We start from the raw sequence: 19,229 nt of genomic DNA, 5'->3' as shown, positions 1-19,229 counted from the left end.
ACGGGGGGAACAAAGTACTGCCCATCTACCTGAGCTGTAAGCAGGGTAGCCAGAGAGATATCTGCTCGTTCTTCTGTAATGTAGGTCCGTGGTTTGCCATCCCAGAGAGCACAGTCTTCCAAGTCCATTAGCTTCACTTGAGATTTAGACAAACCTGGCGGACGAGCTGCTTGTTGCTGTTGTGGAGCGTGGCGCAAACTTATTTGTTTTGGCAGTATGCTTTCATCCAGATTTGGCATCAGGAACCCATCTGCTTGGTTAGTCAAATTGCTACTTGAGAGATACTTTGCAGCCTTTTCCCCTGATGCTGACAAGTTCTGTTTCTGCTTGGCAGAAAAAGGTGAAGGCAGTATAGGCTTGTAGGATGATTTTCCTCTACTGTTTGAAGATGTCTGTCTGTTTTGCGTCCTTGCCTTCCTAGAGGTAGATGACAGAGAAGCAGGCTTGAACGTGTAAGATGTGGATGGAACTACGGCGGACTGCTTCTTCAAAACACTGTCTAGCGTTCGCACGTAGCTAGTGCTCTTGGTAGGAAGCTGATACACCACAGGGGAAGTGGGCGTGCTAGAAGAGAATCCCATACTCGTTTCCATCAGCTTTCCTTCATTTTCCAGGTACTCATCCAGCTTGTCACTACAGAATGCTGAGCGATTCTTCAAGGAACCTTCTGAACTGCCACCTAAATAAATCAAGAGCATTTTAACTGGCTCCTGGGAAAGCACACCGACAGACTATCTTACAGCATTTAAATCTTACTGCAATTCAACAGTATAGAAGAGGTAAATACTTCTTTAAAGATGTACGTAATTCCTTTAAGAGTACAACACGCAAACGTCAAATGTAACTCAATGAAATGCAGCCAGCAATCTGAACAACTCTTTTTGTAGAAATTTTACGAGTATATTCATTCACAAAAAGAGCAAGTCTTCAACAGTCTGTGCAGCTTACTTTTGTTTGTCCAAAACATGCACCCTGCATGGCAACAGCAGAATAAATCTGTAATATCCCAACACAATAGGTAAAATATTTCTGCCATACAATAATTTCCAAATAAGACCTGGCAAACTGTCAAATACTCATTTCTTTCTGAGGCAGGGCAAAGTAGTTGAATATGCAGAAGTATTTACCTAACTGGAGTTAAAAATACATCCATTATAAAAAGAAAATTACTTCAAAGTCTCTAGGACAACAGAATTCGGGACCTACCATACTGCTCCCCAGATTAAACCAAAACTGATAAACAAAAGCAAAACTATTACAGCTTTGATTTTCACTGAAACCTTCTGTGTAAAACAGAATACGTTTTGTTGTTGATTCTGTTCTTTTTATCATATTCAGTTTCTCTTTTCCCCTCATAAGCATTCGTTCTTGGCTGCTAATGGAAGTAGTAGCAATATGCAAGAGAGTCTCAACACAGAAGTAAATCTCTCATTAAAATACACACTATAACTGAATTGCAACATCTCTCCAAGGTTAAGAAAAACATCTTGGAAATAGCTGCACTCATCTCAATGGTTTTGTTTTATCCTGTTTTGTTTTTTCTACCTTCACTTCTAGAAGCACCATGAAGCTTCCCCCGCCAGCCTTTGATCTTTGTGAAATCATTTGTCTTTCCTGTTCTGGAAACAAAAGGAAATCCAGTATCTGGAAAAGAAGAAAGCTAGCCTCAGTTTATAAATCAAGATTGATTGTTATAAATGTCCTAGTAAACTCTTTATTTCTCTTCAAAGATACATGTACACTAACAAATCAGAAGACAGAATAAGGTGCTTTTTTTTTTTCTAATTAACAGAAAAAATAACGAAGTCAACCATCCCATACAGCTATCATGCAACTATGCATTCTTCTTTCCCATACAAAAGATATCCTCTTCATTTTATCTTCCCTCCCTTAGCAATCATGCAAGCAGTTGCTTTCAAAATGCAGACAAACAGGCTAAAATGGGACAAGTTTTGAGCTGAGTGGGGAAAGCTGAGCTCCGCCTCCAGTTTAGCCAATGAATTTGAGGGACCTGTAGAAACCATATTCAATATTTGCTTTTAATGTTCTGTCAAATTTAGCAGACTATCTGCGAAGCACAGAGACAGAATAATCACAGAAGTTACACAGTGACACCTCAGTCAAATTATCCATCATCTCTGTGTGCTGAAGTGCAACGCAGAAATACTAACAGGGTCCTTTGTAGCTATTTTATATATTGCTAGGCTAGAAGTAATTGCCCTTGACAAAGAGCTGGACTAGGGTGTTCTGAATTCAGTCTGCCTCTTTTGTGGTGTAGACAGGTGTGGTATACAAGGTCTGCCTCTTTACCAGCTCCAAAAACAGTACAGGGATTAAAGAACAGCAGTCAGAATAAAGCAAAAGAAATAAACTGGAAATAACCACCCTGTGTTTTGTTTAGCTAACAAGTTTACTGTTAAAAAAATAGTATTTCCCAGTATTAGAATCAGTCACATATTAATGAAAAATGCATGTGCTGGGATAACAAATAAATCAATACAAAAAAATAGTAATTTTAAAAGCACATTTGATCAATCGTTTCGTAAAAAAATAATATAATTAAATATAAAACAAAATGTTTTCTAGAGGATTTTGATTATGGATTTTTCTGTTTTCACAGCTTTTGGCAAGTTTAGTACTCCTGTCCGAATGAAAAAGAACACTACCTCTGAACAGCATCATGTCCCACATATATGAAGATTTAATTCAATTACCATTTTTTTTCGGCTGTTTTTGATGGGGTTTTTTGCATGGCATATAATCTGAGTGTAATCTTTTAATCTCTGTTTCATCTGTATAACCAGATTACAACCACCACAAAAAGTGGAGGCAATAGACTATCTGGACAGAATTACTCAGCAACCTTTGGTCAGCAACTATGTAACAATTTAAGGTCATTTTCATATTTTGTCACCTTAGTTCTGCTTTCATCTCTTTAAAGGTATTAAGTTCAACTAAGTGGTTCCTCCTTCCCTCTGATCATCGACAATACAAGGTAATACACCCAACCTCAGCAGATTCATGTTCTACCCACCTGGAGAACTGGGGTTTGTTCCTGGATAGCTCCACAAAGAATAATTTGAGTAGGAAAGAGGAAGCTGCACACCCAAGTATTTCAAGTCAATGCTCATCGTAGGGTCCACAGAATTTAACTTCAGTCCCACTACAGGAAGCAATTATCAGCATCAATGCAGCATGATGTTAAGGAGAAAAAAAAAGTAAGGATGTTTATTGAAAAATAACATTTCACATCACATACAGGCTTTTCTAGCATTCATCCATGTTTTAAGGGTACTGAAAAAAGCATTAATAATTGTTACTTACAATGGATCTGCAACAGGTAGAAATTAAAGACTATTTTGGGGAGATAAAAATAGAAGGGAAATTGAATGACTTGATAGTTTTGTTGATTGCTACCGAGGTTTCTGCAGAACTTTAACAATCACAATGTCAGTGCTCTATTCATTTCCACAATGAAGTTGTACTCAGTATTCAGCTATCCCAGGATCTCTCCATGGGCTTCCCCCCTATCTCCCCCCTCCACTGTCCTTGAAATTAGCTAGCCAGTCATCTTGTTGCTGTGCAATAAATCAACCCTCCTCTCTTTTTTTTTTTTTTTTTTAAAAAAAAGCAGGGAAAACATGGCTAGAATGAAACAAAACAGTCAGCTTTGTTGAATGGGACTGGCTCGGACACTTAACTGCCTGGTAACATCTTCCTTACCTCCCTCATACAGTTAGTCGGAAAGGCCTACCTTAGCCACAAAAAGTACCTCTATGAACTGGCAATTCAGGTAAGAATACAGAAATAACAAGGAAAGAAAAAAAAGCTAGGAGAATTGCTATTCAAGGGAATGAAAGAATTTACAGCTGTCAAACTCAGCTTAGTCTGAAGTAGAGAATATTTACTTTGTTGGGCTTTTTTTTTTTTTTTTGCAAGAGAAACCTACAAGCGTTGCTGCTGTTGCCAAAGTCTGAAAATCAGTATTAAGTATGCAAGCTTTGAAATAAAAACGTATGACTTGACAATGCTCAAGACAGATGAAGTGGTATCTGCACATACAGCAAAAACCCTTTGTTGATGGTACATGTTTCTTTACAAGTAGCAAGTACAGTCACTTGATAATTGGCAGCCTAAAAAGAATAGATGCAGAACAAATCTCTGATGTGGCTATTAAAATAACACCTTTATCAAAGACGGTCTAATGAGATACAGTTCTCAAATCTACATGGCAAAGATAAGCATGACAAGTAAGCCAATCTAGCATTTTGTATAAAAACATGTCAACTGCCAAATGTCAAGATGGCGTCTATTTTCAAAGTGATTTAAAAATAAGAAGGAAAGAGTACACTGTTTATTTTTCATAACATTCTATTTGAATTCTTCTGTCACTTTCAGAATGCAGTCTGAAGAGAACAAGTATGTCTGTATGGACATCACTAAACATGACAGGTAAACTATCATTTTTATCCATTTCTCATCATCTCCAGCGCACTGCTAAGTTTCAGTTGCTGCAGTCAAATAGTAGCAAATTAAGAACTGCCTCCATAAGAATTTTCTCCCAAACACGATACCAAACAACAGTGCTTTGATTTTAAGGAATGTGGTAAGGGATTCAAATTAGTTCAGGTGGAAGAAGCTCTTCATAGCATAGCAGTAATCCAGTAGGAGCTTTCTTCCTAACATGCTGAAGTTGAATTTCCATCTTTCAGAAGCATCTTCTTCCTGCAGACCCAACGCCTGTAAGATCTTCACAACCACCTCTCAAAATCCACGTTGCAATCCATCCCTCATCTGAATGCTAGTCTCCACAGGAAGTATTAATGGTTTCCTAGACAACCGTAAGTATTCTTCTGTATCTGATGGCCAAAGGCATCAACTTCATAATGCAAGCTGCACTAGATATTCATTTTCTTAACTTCACAACTCAACAGCAATTGTAGGGTTCAGGTATTCATGAATATCAAGAGATACTTAAGTTTCTCAACTACGCTATGCAAAACCAAAGCAGAGTTAATGCCGAAAATGCTATTTCCATTTACAATTCTACATGAAGGTTGCTGGCTTTTTTACCCTCCTACTAGATGGCTGAATGCACCTTCAAAAACATGCACTTTACTTCTTCGAGGAAGGAAGGAGCTATGCCTCTTGGCCTGTTTTGCTGGAGACCATAAGGAAGTATTAGTTATCATCTGTGGCCAAAAAGTTTTGAAGAACAAGTAACAAGACCAAGAATGCTGATCAGGTTGCATCAAGCTCCAGGACTTAAAATTGGTATAACTGGGAAAATACACAGTCTTAAACTGGCCAAGAGGCAAATCCTAGAGCTTTATTTAATACTGCCATACCATAACATTTGCTCAGTGCTACACACAGCATTGCTAGTGGTTGACTACAGAAGAGAATACACCACTTCTTAAATATGACAACACACACAGATGTGTGAAGGCATAGAGGTCAGTGAGGTCTTTATAGAACAAGACATCTATTTCTGGAATAATGGGAGAGGAAACCTGCATTTAGACATCTATGATACAACCATCAACACTGATGTTATATAGCACACAGGTACAATCTAGCTGAGAGGTGGGTTATCTCCTAAGAAGACAGGCTGAGAGAGCTGTTTTTTTCACAGTCTACAGAAAAGAAGGTTCCAGGAAGACCTCATCATGACCTACCAATACTTAACAACGACAGCAGGAACTGCGAGGAGGGACTTGACCGGGGAGTGTAGTGATAGGAGGTAATGGCTTTAAACTAAAAGAGGGTAGATTTAGATTAGATGTACTGAAGAAATTCCTTACTATGAGGGTGCTGAGAATTCACCACCAGAGAAGCTGTGGATTAGCAGTACAATCTACGGGATGAAAGGACTGAGTGCACCCCTGTCGAAAATGATCCGGGGGTACTGGTGGATAGCAAGCCGGACATGAGCAGCAATGTGCCCTCAGAGCCCAGAACGCCAACTGTATCCTGGGTTGCATCAACAGAAGCGTGGCCAGCAGGTCTACTCTGCACTGGTGAGGCCTCATCTATGCCACTGGGAGGTGTCCCTGCCCACGGCAGAGGTGCTGGACTAAATGATCTTTAAGGTCCCTTCCAACCCAAGCAATTATACAACTCTGTAATTGATTCTATGATTTGTAGAAGTGAAGGACACAAACATCAGCTCAACACCACCAAAATGTAAAGGCAGTCCTTTAAATGGTTGCCAAAACTGACAGGTTTGATCTCATCATACAGAGCGCATGAACCATTTGAGATAACCCACAGTTCTTCACAGCAGAAATTCTGTCAGGACCCAACATAACTAGCATCAGTATTTGGAGTCAAAATTCCTACAGTTATACATACAAGAAATTCAGAGAACCTCAAGAGCGAGGAGTATGACGCTCCAATTTCGATCAGTTTTTCCATCAGTTGATCTGAAGCTTATGCCAAAGACAGTCTCAGTACCGGCATCATCAAAGATTTTCAACATCATCACCGTGTTGATAGCATTGATCTTTCTTCTACCTGACCACAAGCTAGAAGTACTAGCCTTTCTGTGTGGCTAGTGAACCTAGATCTACAGCAACTCAAAGAATCCGACTCAAACATACGAAAAGTAGTCTCACTTAAACATTTCTCAATTTCTAGCTCCATCTGCCCTCTACAAGATTTAACTTGTCACGAAACAGGCACTGCCTAAAGTCTCAGCATCTTCTACACAGGCTATATAATGACACAAACCTTCTTACTTTGCTGTATGAGATTCAGGAGTAATCTCTTACTTCCCTCCACCCCTTCTGGTTCGCAACATAAATGCGTGAAAACAAAAATATCTTCATTGGCTGGACAAAACTACTTTTAAAGTCTCAAAAAACCCCAAAACAACTGGATTAAATACCTTACATTTTCTGTCATTGCCACAAGTAGCAAGAGGGAAACCAACCATAGTTTCAGTTTCCTTTTGTATTCTCCTATTTGCACATACGTGTACACCTTTCTGTAATATTTGTCTAAAAAAGTAACCAAAATCAGATGCCAACTGTATTAGGCATACGTAGCTTTAAATCCAGTAGGAAACTATCAACTCTGTCTGATCAAGTATAATATACAACAAGGTGCAACAATATATATACTGCACACTTACCTTCCTGAAGACTAGGATGTATTACTTGCTTATGCCTCAGTGTTTTCAGCTCCTCCATCAACTCCTTTTCCAGTACTTGTATTCTTGCCTGACAATCTTCTCAAAAAATAAAGTCAGAGAATGTATAAAAAGCATTTCATATGCCAAAAAAATGACTTAAATGTTTAATTTTCCACTGTGCCTTTTTAAATTCCCTAACCATGGGGAATATCCACGCACAAAACCAAAAAAAAATTACCTGGATCATTTGTAGTCAGTAAGGGAGCCTGAAGATTCTGTGATTCTTCTCCTCCAGCTCTATCAACAGTGTGAACGTCAAGAGCTTCCTACAAACATAAAGAGCCTTGAATAATATGCCTCAGAAAACTGCCTTAGATGCAAACTAAGTCATATCAAATATCACTGAAATATTCAAAAGACAAACAAATTAAACAAGCAAGTATGCTTTGTCTTATACAGAACCCTAGATCCCCGAGAGAGATGGCTGATGTGGTTGCCAAGCTGCTCTCCATCATATTTGAAAAATCATGGCTGTCCGGTGAAGTCCCCGGTGACTGGAGAAAGGGAAGCATTACTCCCACTTTTAAGAAAGGGAGAAAGGATGAGCTGGGGAACTACAGGCCAGTGAGCCTCACCTCTGTGCCTGGGAAGATCATGGAGCAGATCCTCCTACAAGATATGTCAAGGCACATACGTGACAAGGAGGTAATCCAAGACAGCCAGCATGGCTTCACAAGGGCAGATCTTGCCTGACCAATCTGGTGGCCTTCTACGATGAAGTGACGGCATCAGTGGATGGGAGAAAGGCGATGGATGTCATCTACCTGGACTTCTCCAAAGCCTTTGACAGGGTCCCTCATCACATCCTTCTCTCCAAATTGGAGAGATATGGATTTGAAGGAGGGACTGTTCGGTGGGTTAAGAACTGGTTGGCTGGTCGCAGCCAAAGGGTTGTGATTAATAGTTCTGTGTCAGGGTGGAGGCCAGTCACAAGTGGTGCCCGCCAAGGCTCAGTCTTGGGACTGGTGCTCTTCAATGTCTTTATCAATGACATAGACGATGGAATCGAGTGCACCCTCAGCAAGTTTGCAGATGACACCAAGCTGAGTGGTGCAGTCAATACACTGGAAGGAAGGGAAGCCATCCAGAGGGACCTGGACAGGCTGGACAAGTGGGCCCATGTGAACCTAATGAGGTTCAATAAGGCCAAATGCAAGGTGCCGCACTTGGGCTGGGGCAATCCCAGGTACTTATACAAACTGGGGGAAGAAGTACTTGAAAGCAGCCCTGCGGAGAGGGACTTGGGGGTCCTGGTGGACGAGAAGCTGGACATGAGCCAGCAGTGTGCGCTGGCAGCCCGGAAGGCCAACTATGTTCTGGGCTGCATTAAAAGAGGAGTGGTCAGCAGGGAGAGGGAGGTGGTGGTCCCCCTCTACTCGGCTCTTGTGAGGCCCCATCTGGAGTACTGCGTCCAGGCGTGGGGCCCCCAGCACAAGAAAGACACAGAGCTCTTGGAACGAGTTCAGAGGAGGGCGACCAAGATGATCAGAGGGCTGGAGCACCTCTCCTATGAGGGAAGGTTGAGGGAACTGGGCTTGTTTAGTTTGGAGAAGAGAAGGCTCCAGGGAGACCCCACTGTGGCCTTCCAATACTCAAAGGGAGCGTATAAACAGGAGGGGGAACGATTGTTCATGAGGGTAGATAGCGATAGGACAAGGGGGAATGGTTTTAAACTAAGGCAGGGGAAGTTTAGGTTAGATATTAGGAGGAAGTTTTTCACACAGAGGGTGGTGACACACTGGAACAGGTTGCCCAAGGAGGTTGTGGATGCCCCATCCCTGGAGGTGTTCAAGGCCAGACTGGACGCGGCTCTGGGCAGCCTGGTCCAGTGGCTGGCGACCCTGCTCTCAGCAGGGAGGTTGAAACTCGATGATCTTTGAGGTCCTTTTCAACCTAGGCCACTCTATGATTCTATGATCCCAACATTTCTCCAAAAGTCATTACGTAAGACAATGTTATGATTCACTTCAGAACAAGGTAACGACAGATCTGAAGAGGTCATCAATTTCAAAATTCAGTTTAAAAGAAAACATACCTTCAGCACGTAATTAAAAAGTAGCTGAATTTAATTCGAAACAGTTTGGTTTTACCTTTGATGCAAAGGACACAAATAGGACTCCATCAACATCTTCAAGGTCTGGCTTAACATCTGGAAGGATACTCCCAGGCCCCAGAGGGCTGCTCTTGCTTGTTATTGCAGGTTTCCCTATACCTTTAGGTGGTCGACCACCCTTGGAGATTTTCAGTTTCCGTGGCCTTCCTCTTTTAGTAGTACCTGATGACAGCAAGTTTTGACCACTACCAGAGCCTTTCAGAGATGCAGAATTCTTCAGAATTCCCGTTTTTTTTCTCCCACAAATCTCTTTATCTGAAAAGTTACAACCTATGGAGCCCCTAAGATTAAGATTAGGTGGTTTAGATAGAATCCATTGGGCCTCTTTGGCTGAGGAATACTTCTGTGTCAGTTTATTTCCAGGAGACGTTTTTTTCATAGCTATCTCCTCAGTTATAGTGGCTGTGTCTGAGTAAGAACCTTTGTTATTTTCGAAACAGACGGGCAAAGAATCCAGCACTGCGCTCAAAGTGGATTTATCTTTCTTGCAAGAGGACAGCATGGTCTGTGGCAGCTCAGATATCTTCACCGTACTCTTTGTAACCGCACAAGGTTCCAAATAGACAACAGGCATTTTCCCACTATCCAATTTTAACATTTTTGCCTTGGCAACACCTGAAGGACTGGTTAGTACACGCTTCCTAGACCTGAATTCTCCATCATTTCTATCTGCTTCACTGTATCTCCTCAGGCATTTTTGTAGGACAGGATCATCATCGTCAGTGTTTGAATACTCATCAGTTTCTTCATCCGTGTCTTCCTGCTTCACACTTACTCCTTGCGTGCAAATACTTGTCTCATAGTCATAATCATCGACTGGTTCCTCTTTAATGACTACGTTGAACTGTCCACTGGGGTCCAATGGGGATGCCACTCGGGAGCTGCTCTCATAACTGCTAGCAATGGGACTGGGCAGGGGAAAAAAAAACAACAAACACACAACAGATCTTTATAAAATCTCCTGCTTTACCAGAACGTTATTATCTCCTATAATCCTTAGTTAGATATTGTAAAGAACTTCCAAAAAGCTCCAAGACACGAGCTGTCTAAATAAGCTGTCATTTACAAGCTTACATTTTAAGTAGCAATCATTCAAAAACAACCAAACAAAAAAAATCTCCCACCACCTGCCATCACTGAAGACAATACAGCTTCTTTTGTGAAGGCAGCAGCATGATTTCCTTCCCTAGTAATATTGGGATAACATTTGCATTTTTCCTATTTGAGACATGACAAGAACTGATGCTAAGTTTGGATGTTTTAAATGCTTAGAAGTGGACTCAGTTTGATGAATATCTAATTGTCACTTTAGTAAAAGCCACTTTATCTGCAAACAAGAAGCTAAGTGGATGCTTACTATACTTCAGTTCACAAGATTTAACCAAAATTTTAGTTAATTCATCTTGAAGCCACAAACCAACCATTCCTACATGAAACTGTTGTTAATATTCTGCAATTGTTTTGGAACAATCTACTCAACTGTGCACCATCTTCGACTCAGATGGAGTACTGACCTAATCAGAATGTTACATACTACGCATTGGATATTAAGGACAGCCAGTCACACTCCCAAATGATGGACTTCTTTGAGGGACAGACATATCAGTCAGAAAACTACAGTCAGCAGTTCTGTTAAGAACTTCAAAAGCTGGCTTCTCATCATAAGAAACAGATAAAATACAAAACAAGAATTTCAAATGTAGAATGAAACTCAGAAAGGAACAGTTATAACTCCTTTAGTAAGCATACTGAATGGTATTCTAATATACTTTTTGTAAGTATTATACAACATTATATAGTAAAAGCACGTTAAAGTATTAAAATTATGTTAGCATCAGGTAATTACTAAAATGTTGTTTAAAATCAGTATTTGCATCAGTTTGTTAATGTTAACAATTTCAAAAATGTAACAGCTTTTGTGACATATACATTATATAGTGATTTTTTTAATATTGCTTATATAGATTATATGTACACACACACAGAGCTTGTTCTCTCTGTATATTTTTTCCCCTCAAGAAATGACTATGCTCAGTTGAATCCTGGACTTTGATATAGGGGGAGGAAGAAGAGGAGGAAGAGGCTGCTTCAGCATTGTGTAGACTTAGGGCACAATTAAAGGAGAAAACCTGGGACATACCAGTCATGACTTGGAGCAGCTCACGAAGACAGACTGCGGTGTAAAGGAAGGATGCAAATTTATATACTTACAAATAAAATTCCTAGGAGGAAGACAGATCCTATCTAGAAAATCTACTGGGACACTAAGTAACCAGAATTCTGGACATTAGGAAATACTACTTTTCTGAAAGAGTGGTCAGGTGCTGGAAAGGGCTGCCCAGGGAGGTGGTGGAGTCACCGTCCCTGGAGGTGTTCAAGAAACGTTTAGACGTTGTGTTGAGCAACAGGGTTTAGTGGGGTTATGTTGGACGCAGGTGGATGGTTGGACTGGATGATCTTGTAGGTCTTTTCCAACCCTGGTGATTCTATGATTCTATCAATTAAGCTTGAAGAAAAAAACGCGCCTACTGAGGTAACAGTAAGGCTGCAGGAGAATTTTGTTTTGTCTACCATCTTATATGGCCATCGAGTTTTCTATAAGAAAGTTCCTAATGTTCATTTCATGAAGAACGTCAAAGGCAAGATTAAAAAGCCTTTCTTCTTCAAGGAGCGAGAGAAATTTTAAGACAATGTGCTTAGAGGTCCCAGGCAACTCCAAGTCCTGTCACACTAAACACACACGTTCATTCAGCACAGCAAATCCACAATTAAAATGAATGCTATTAAGGAGATCTAATATGCTATCTTAAAATTCTCTAAAATTAAGAGAGAAACAAAATTTAACAACCTTGCTGGCCGAGAATAAATGTCTCATTCAAATCCTACTGTTTCTAAATGAAAGCCAAGCAATTTCTGGACTTCTCCAAACATTTTACTTTACCCACTGCAAGATGCGCTCCTCAAGCTAAGGAATACCATTCTGCGAAGGATTTGGACAGTACCTCAATCAAAGAAACCCTGCTGTAAAAATCAAATTCCTAGGCACAAATGCTTCTTTACTCTTCCTATTACAACTGTAAGCCAGATAGTGACAAGTGAGGTACCGTCCACGTGTGCACATAAAAAAAAATGAAATATTTGTCCACATATTTTAATTTCTTCTTAGCACTGTTCTCATTTCTTTTTGCTCTTAGTTTGTGATGCGCACTATTTCCAACACGACCAAAGAAACATCTCCTCCTGTATTCTACGGGAAGGCAGATCACACAAGTCTGTCCTCTCAAAATCTTCCCTCTAACCTGAGATCAGCTAGAAATGGTGGGATAACATCTTAACTACTTCTTTCCTTACCTGATGTGGGACAATGCTCATATTTAAGCAAGTTTTTTTTATACTCCCATGTAACATATTATTTTGTACCTCACAATAAAACAGAAAACGCACGGAAGTGATTTTCTTGCATTTTGCCAAAATAAACCATTTAGCTGCTCATTTACTGAATTTGCAACTGCTCGTTTACCCAGACTTTTCCAGTTAGATCACTTTAAAATACGCTATGGAACACGTGGATTCTTCTGGAATTGATCTAGAAATCCGGCGCTGTCTGTGGTTGAGCCTGAAGGATGATTACTACAGCATTCTTCCAAAGGTCAAGGAGGGAAAGAAAAGCAAACTTTCAGACTAAACACAGTGCTACTAAATTAGAAAAACAAGCCTATGGGAGCATTAAGAACTCCCATAGTATTTCTATTTTTAACAAAAAAATTCAAAAGACCTTGGAAGGCAAAAGGCTGCAGGAGCCTGTAAGACTTAGGAACCAGTATATTTTGCCTGCGATTCCCTCCAGACTCCCAACATTTGAGAGGCTGCAGGAATAAATGTCCACTTAGAAACGCCCATAACTAAAGGTTTGTTTCCTTATAATACACCCGATAAAATAAAACGCATTTCCAAAGCACTGAAGAAAGCATACTACCTATATATACTACCATACAATGAGAATATTTATTTCCAAGGTGCACTAACAACTCAAGATTTAAATTCCTCTCAGCTGCAAGCACCCTCTTATGAAGTTCCATCTGCAGCAAAGGAAACCCTCCAGTCAGCAAAACTAAGCACAAGTGGGATAAATATTCCACATTATAGCACCAGGAACTCCTCCTCCCTTTGACACATAACTGAGAGCAGCAGCTCCCAGTTTCTAACTCTTGCACAAATCTACACCCAGCCAAAATCACTACTGTGTCTAGAGGCAAGACAGTGCGCACCAACTTACCAATATGTAAATATTAATTTTTGTTAATTATTGTTTGATAAAGGAGGCTACCACTCACTCAAACGCTGTCCTTGAAAAGCTGACACATGGCACAAAAACTCCGCAAACAGATTTGAAGGGAAAAAAAAGAACCAATGTCCTGAAGAACTCAGCACATAAATAGAGTTCCGCCACTCCTTGGGTGAGATAACTTATTAGTTCCAAGTACATAATTTGGCTGTTTTGCACAGATTACAAAACACAGAACAAAAAGCTCGACTAATCCTGAAGATGAGAAATATTTATTCAAAAAAAAAAAACAATAAATATTTCCTAGCATAGAACAAAGAAAAACCCTTTAGGACTCTCCCTGTATGTGCAGCTTTAAGCACACTTCAGAGGTGAACTGTCTTAGAGGTGAACCTAGGGAAGGCATCTAATACACACTGGACCAGAAGAAACAAAGCCTGCCAGCTCAAATGAGCTGCTCTTCAGTAAGGATCTCGAGTCCCTAAAATTACTCAAAAGGGAGAAGGAAAAAAAAAAAAAAAAAAGAGTAATTCATTCTAAGGGGAACAGCAGAGAAGAAAAAACACAGAAACTGTTCAGTTTAAACATCTCTCCAAATAATTTGTTTCAGTGACTCTCTTCAGGCAAAGTAAATGAACAATGTGACCAGGAACAAAACTTTAAGCTTTTTCAACAGGAACTGACGCCAAAGAGAAAAAAAATCACTTTTAAGACAAAGTATGTTTTCAAACTTCTCAGTAGTTATTTTCAGAGATGATGTACTGTTTTACTTCCAAAGTTATCTAAGCATTGTTCCATAATTAGAATGAGAGAGTTTCTCTAGAATTTACATTTTTGGAGAATCTAAATAATATAGGAGACATTGTTCTCTCTAATACACTGCCACTGGAAATTACTGTAAAATCTAGGACACTCTAGATCCCAAAGCAATTGCAGTAGTCTTAAGGATAATCACAATCAGAAAGCCTCAATGAATGGAGAACTTTGTAATTCAAGGTTTTGCAGTTACTGCAAAGGCAAGAAGATAATTTCTCCAAGGAAAAAAAAAAAACAATTGAGCAAATCTTTATCCTCTCTAAACACACTGAATTTAGTACAGCCTTGGAAGCAAGCTGTAATTACATTGTAAGTATCACGCTTTTTTCCTTCTAGGAAGTGACCTTCGATTATACTGCTATCATCATCCTGAAATCCTAGTTACTTGATGGAGTAGTTACACGTAGTTAAATAATGTCTTGGCATATTCATCTACAAAAGGTTGCTTTTGTTACTGATCTTTTGGCAGATTAAGTCTGGTATTCAGAGACAGAATCAAAGAAACAGAGCAGGAGATAAACATGTTTTGTTTAACTGTTTCTTCAGGTTTTAAGTAGTCCTATTATGCCTTGACACAGATTAATTGTTCTATAAATCTGCTCAGTTCCATTACTTAAAGACTTTGGAAATCAAGTTAAAGCGAAAAAAATAATAGGTTTGGCTAGGGTTGTTCAACCAATACAGACACTTGTTGGCTAGCAGAAACAAAAAGGTTCAGCGCTACGGTCAGGCTCTAATTGTACACTACACTGCAATACTATTGGTGTGTAATTAATAGAATTGTTCAAGAAATCAAAGTTAGCTAAGCAGGGAGCATAAAATAAGCACCCAGTATTTAGAGCCAGGCTAGTGTAACAGTTATTCTGAAGTACTTTCCTCTTACCTCACAGCTAACAGGAGGTAACTGAGTACTGAAAGGTGGGGCTGCCTCAATCTTCCCTGAGGAAGGCAAGAATTCACACAAGAAGTTACTGACAAAACAGCGGCATACCACCAGTCACAGCCGCCTTGGAGTAACCACATATACCCCATCTAAACACACATCATCCTCACACATCCTCACCCATTCTCTAATGAAAAATGAAGAAATGGAGACAGCCCGTCGTGGTGGTAAGCATCTCCTTAAAAAAAGGCAACTTTTGCATGGCTGGAACGGGTTCTCTTTACAACTCAAAGCAACTAAATTTAGACTTCTAAATACCATGAGAGTTAAGAAAAATCCCTCAATGTTTCTTTACAAAGTGAGTTAAAGCGACGTAGAAAAAAACACCAAACTCTTGTACTCCTCAGATACATTAGAAAGTTCAAACTGACAGATGACTGCCTAAAGGAATGAAAAGCTTTTAGCAATAAGTGTTCCATTGTTTCAGGTCAAACAAACTTTATCCGTACATCTGTCTACTAAGCATCCCATTATTTGATGCTTTACCAAATACCCCACTCAACAGGTATTTATTATAAAAACAGACGGCTAACCCACCTTTCAGTGACTTCTTGTTTCAGCTTTGGCATATCACCAGAAGACAAGCCAGTGTCCAGGAAACCTATAAAGTCTTGTTCTGCATTAAAGGATTCTTTCTCCAGATTCACGTCTGATGAGTTCTGACCAATGAATGAAGAATCTAAACCTCTCTGATGTAGTTCTAATGGATCGACTTCAGCAGCGCAACCGCGAATGCCGGCAGAGCTAAAAACGTTACTTTCTTCCAGTTCAAAGCTATTGTTTTGTTTCACATCACGCTGAGGTCGACTATTCAAGCCATCATCTCTGAATCCCTTAGCAAAAGGATTGTAATCTATTTTCAGCTGGGTAATCTGAATATTCTGGTAGGCCGTAACTGCAAAGAACTCTGTCTGTGGAAAGGTAAACGTATGGACATCTGGGCCGTTGAGCTGAATGACTTCTGTGGCTTTGTCTGCAGGAACCAAGTGAAGCCGTGGCAGATAGCGGTGCATAGAATGTAAGATGATGTGACCCTCCTGGTCCAGGGTATTGTTGGTAAGCTTGAGTTTGTAGAAAGATACCGGCTGGTGCATCCAATACTGGCCAGTGGAAGGCGACTCTGGATGAATAAACACCCGCCCAAGAACATGGGGCTCTGCCTTCCCACTGGGCTCCCACCAGCGGCCGTTCCATTTGTATCGGAGATTGTCCACGGGGGAGATGTCCATGACCAGGATGTACTTCTGGCTGGCATCCAGACCTGTAATCCAGTATCGGCAGTACGGGAACATGCGCCTCCCCTGCTTCGTCAGAATCATCTCTGTGTTGCGATGGTAGAATTCATTCCACATGCTGTTGTTGTCTAGGGTAACGGTGATGCCCCCTGAGACACAGTCAGCAGGGAGGCAGGTCTTGATTTTGGATTTTACCGGTGTGGATACGCTACTGGCAAGAGCACAAGCGTCGCGGTTGGCCACTAGGATTCCTTGGTCAGCTTTACCATTTCCCTGCTGCTGTTTCAAGATAACAAAAAAAGCAGGTGCCGCACTAGACACTGTCCCACCGTCCCGGTTAGCCAGCACAATCTGCTGTTTCTCCATAATGAGCAGTTTTATTAGCTCTCAAATAGAAAGCAAATTCTACACGGTTCTGATAATCGTCCGCATGTATTCACCATTCTGAAAAAAAGAAAAAGAAAACTTTAACTAAGTTCTTTAAAGATATTCTCTCCCATAAGAAGATTTTAACGTCTCTCAAGGTTGGTTTTTTTTTTAGAACAGTTCTCCACATAAAAAATTTAAAGATAAACTGTACTACGTAAAATCAAGCACAATTAGGACAAAACAAATCAAGACTGTTAGTGCATATATAACTCAGTTCCTACAGATGTGGATTACAACATCCTTACAAATCACTTTAATGCTTTGCCACGACAGCACTCATTGCTTTGCTTCATGCATCAAACTGCTCTTTGTTCTGATACTGGTTTAACACTTCAGGTCATCTGCTTAAGAAACAGCATTTAGCAAAACGTGCTAAAGTTTTCAGAAGAGCGGATGGCACATTTCTCGCACAAAGGATAAAGCCACTTTGCTCTTCTGAGAAAAAAAGAGGTCTGAGGTCCAAAACTTCTCAAAAATGCAAAGGAGGAGGAAGAAAACCCCTCCAAATTTCTTTATCGATAAAGACTAAGTCTGCGTAGTTGGGATTTCTTTGGGATCCCTCCCCTCTCCATAAACCTAAGCTTTTAGAAAATTCTGTGCAAGATAGAGACAAAGAATGAAGGGTGAAAAATGTAGTTCAAATGATTAAGCTTGCCAACAAAGTAGACAATCCAGCCCCCCGAAAAGGCAAAATAGCCAAGATAAAATGGAAGAATGGAAAGCACCAGATCAGCCTTAGCTATCTATTTTCTAAATTACTGAAATAATTACATAGAAGCAAGGAAACACTGGTACTGTTATTAGCCCAATCACTGTTTAAGGAACAAAAAAATTTCCTCCACCTGCATATACATAATTCCAGTTTTGTGTGTCTACCCCACAGGTGAGTATGTAACCAACATCCTAAGAAGCAACAGTAAAAATTCCATTCTTTAAACAGGTTGTACATTTATCAGAGCGAAAGTTTAAAGTAAGCTTCTAGTAACTCACAAGAACACCATTCAGATATTTGTATTTTAAACCTGATTGTATATAGAACATCACACTGAGAAAAAAGGGTCAATTTGTATATGAAATGCATAGCTGCGGGAGAACCAAGAATCTGAGATGAGGAACTGCCATCACCTGGAGTCACCTGTGCGCAGCAGCTGCCACCTGTCTGTGGGGCATAACTTAAAGACTTAGAAGACGGGCAACATATTTCCCATGATGAATGTTCTCGACACCTAAGGAATACAAGAGACCTACTTCAACCCTTCCAACTCCACAATTTAGAACTTCACACGTAAGATAATTTGGAGAGGAAAAAATGTTCTGCACAGGTTTTGTAAACTGTGAAGTTAGAAGACCTGGCTGCCAGTTTTACTTGGAGGAGGGAATACTTCCCACACATAGGACAACTTAAGAGAGTCTAGAACACAGAAGAAGTAGCCATCACAAGAATGTAATCACATTCAAAGCTGCACATGACTTTCCAGATACTAACAGACTTCACATTAATGCAAAACTACACCAGCTTATTTAAGTGATTTTACATTTGGTAAAAGATTCACAGAAAGGCTTTACGCTTACTTCGAGAACGTGCCAGCCATGCGTTCAGTCAAAATGCAACATATACAAAGAGCCCTGAGTCACTGTTCCTGTTTCGCAGTGTTTAACAACACTGCGCTATTTCAGTCAGTTCTGGGGGACGCAGCGCTCCCAGTATCAGGCGTGCCTGGGATGGCTGCGGTTTTGGTGTGATTATGGGCAACTGCAGCAGTCAAAAGCGACATTACTTCCGTACCAGCACAAACTATTCCAAGCGCAATTTCACATGCATTCTTACACTTAGTCTGACACAGTGGCCACTTTTATTATAGCGGGGAGTTTCTGCTCCAGGAGATCCGCGTACTCGTGGAAACCCCAGTTACACCCAGCTTCAGGTATTTTTCAGTTACGTGCAGACATTACATTTGACAGCAGATCTCTCAGTGGTCAGCAACCGGGCAAAAAAACAACAACGAAAGCGGCTCTAAAACGTGCGGGAAGGCAATCACGCAAAATCTCCATTACAAGACAACAACTGTGCGAAGCAGACGAGGCCCGCCGCACGCAGCGCTCCCGGGCAGGGCATTCCGCGCGCGTTTCTCGTGCCGCAGGCAGCAACGGGCCGCGAGCAGGCGGCGCGTGGCGGGGCACGGCACGCACCACCGCCGCGCTGCCGACGGGAG

General features: G+C 40.6%; 1 protein-coding gene across 11 annotated transcripts in view; it reads right to left on the bottom strand.

Moving 5' to 3' along the window:
• Window positions 1-19,229, bottom strand: part of MGA (MGA, MAX dimerization protein) — a 60,584-nt gene that overhangs the window by 32,531 nt on the left and 8,824 nt on the right. For 10 of the 11 annotated variants that reach the window (XR_002440300.1, XM_021401974.1, XM_021401969.1 and 7 more), the window contains exons 2-8: window positions 15,890-17,031; window positions 9,286-10,216; window positions 7,374-7,461; window positions 7,136-7,231; window positions 3,035-3,163; window positions 1,546-1,644; window positions 30-679 (exon numbers count right to left, since the gene is read on the bottom strand). Coding sequence is in view for 10 of the 11 variants with exons in the window: in XM_021401974.1 (XP_021257649.1) it covers window positions 30-679; window positions 1,546-1,644; window positions 3,035-3,163; window positions 7,136-7,231; window positions 7,374-7,461; window positions 9,286-10,216; window positions 15,890-16,953 (3,057 nt within the window). In the remaining variant the exon portion in view is untranslated. Of the gene's footprint in view, window positions 1-29; window positions 680-1,545; window positions 1,645-3,034; window positions 3,164-7,135; window positions 7,232-7,373; window positions 7,462-9,285; window positions 10,217-15,889; window positions 17,032-18,141; window positions 18,563-19,229 lie in introns of those variants that run through there. The other variant, XM_021401966.1, reaches the window with a different exon arrangement.

This window comes from Numida meleagris, chromosome 6, assembly GCF_002078875.1.
Source record: "Numida meleagris isolate 19003 breed g44 Domestic line chromosome 6, NumMel1.0, whole genome shotgun sequence".
In the NCBI taxonomy this organism is placed as follows: domain Eukaryota; kingdom Metazoa; phylum Chordata; class Aves; order Galliformes; family Numididae; genus Numida; species Numida meleagris.
The sequence above is the reverse complement of the archived record's forward strand: the minus strand, read 5'-3'. Positions and strand labels throughout refer to the sequence as shown.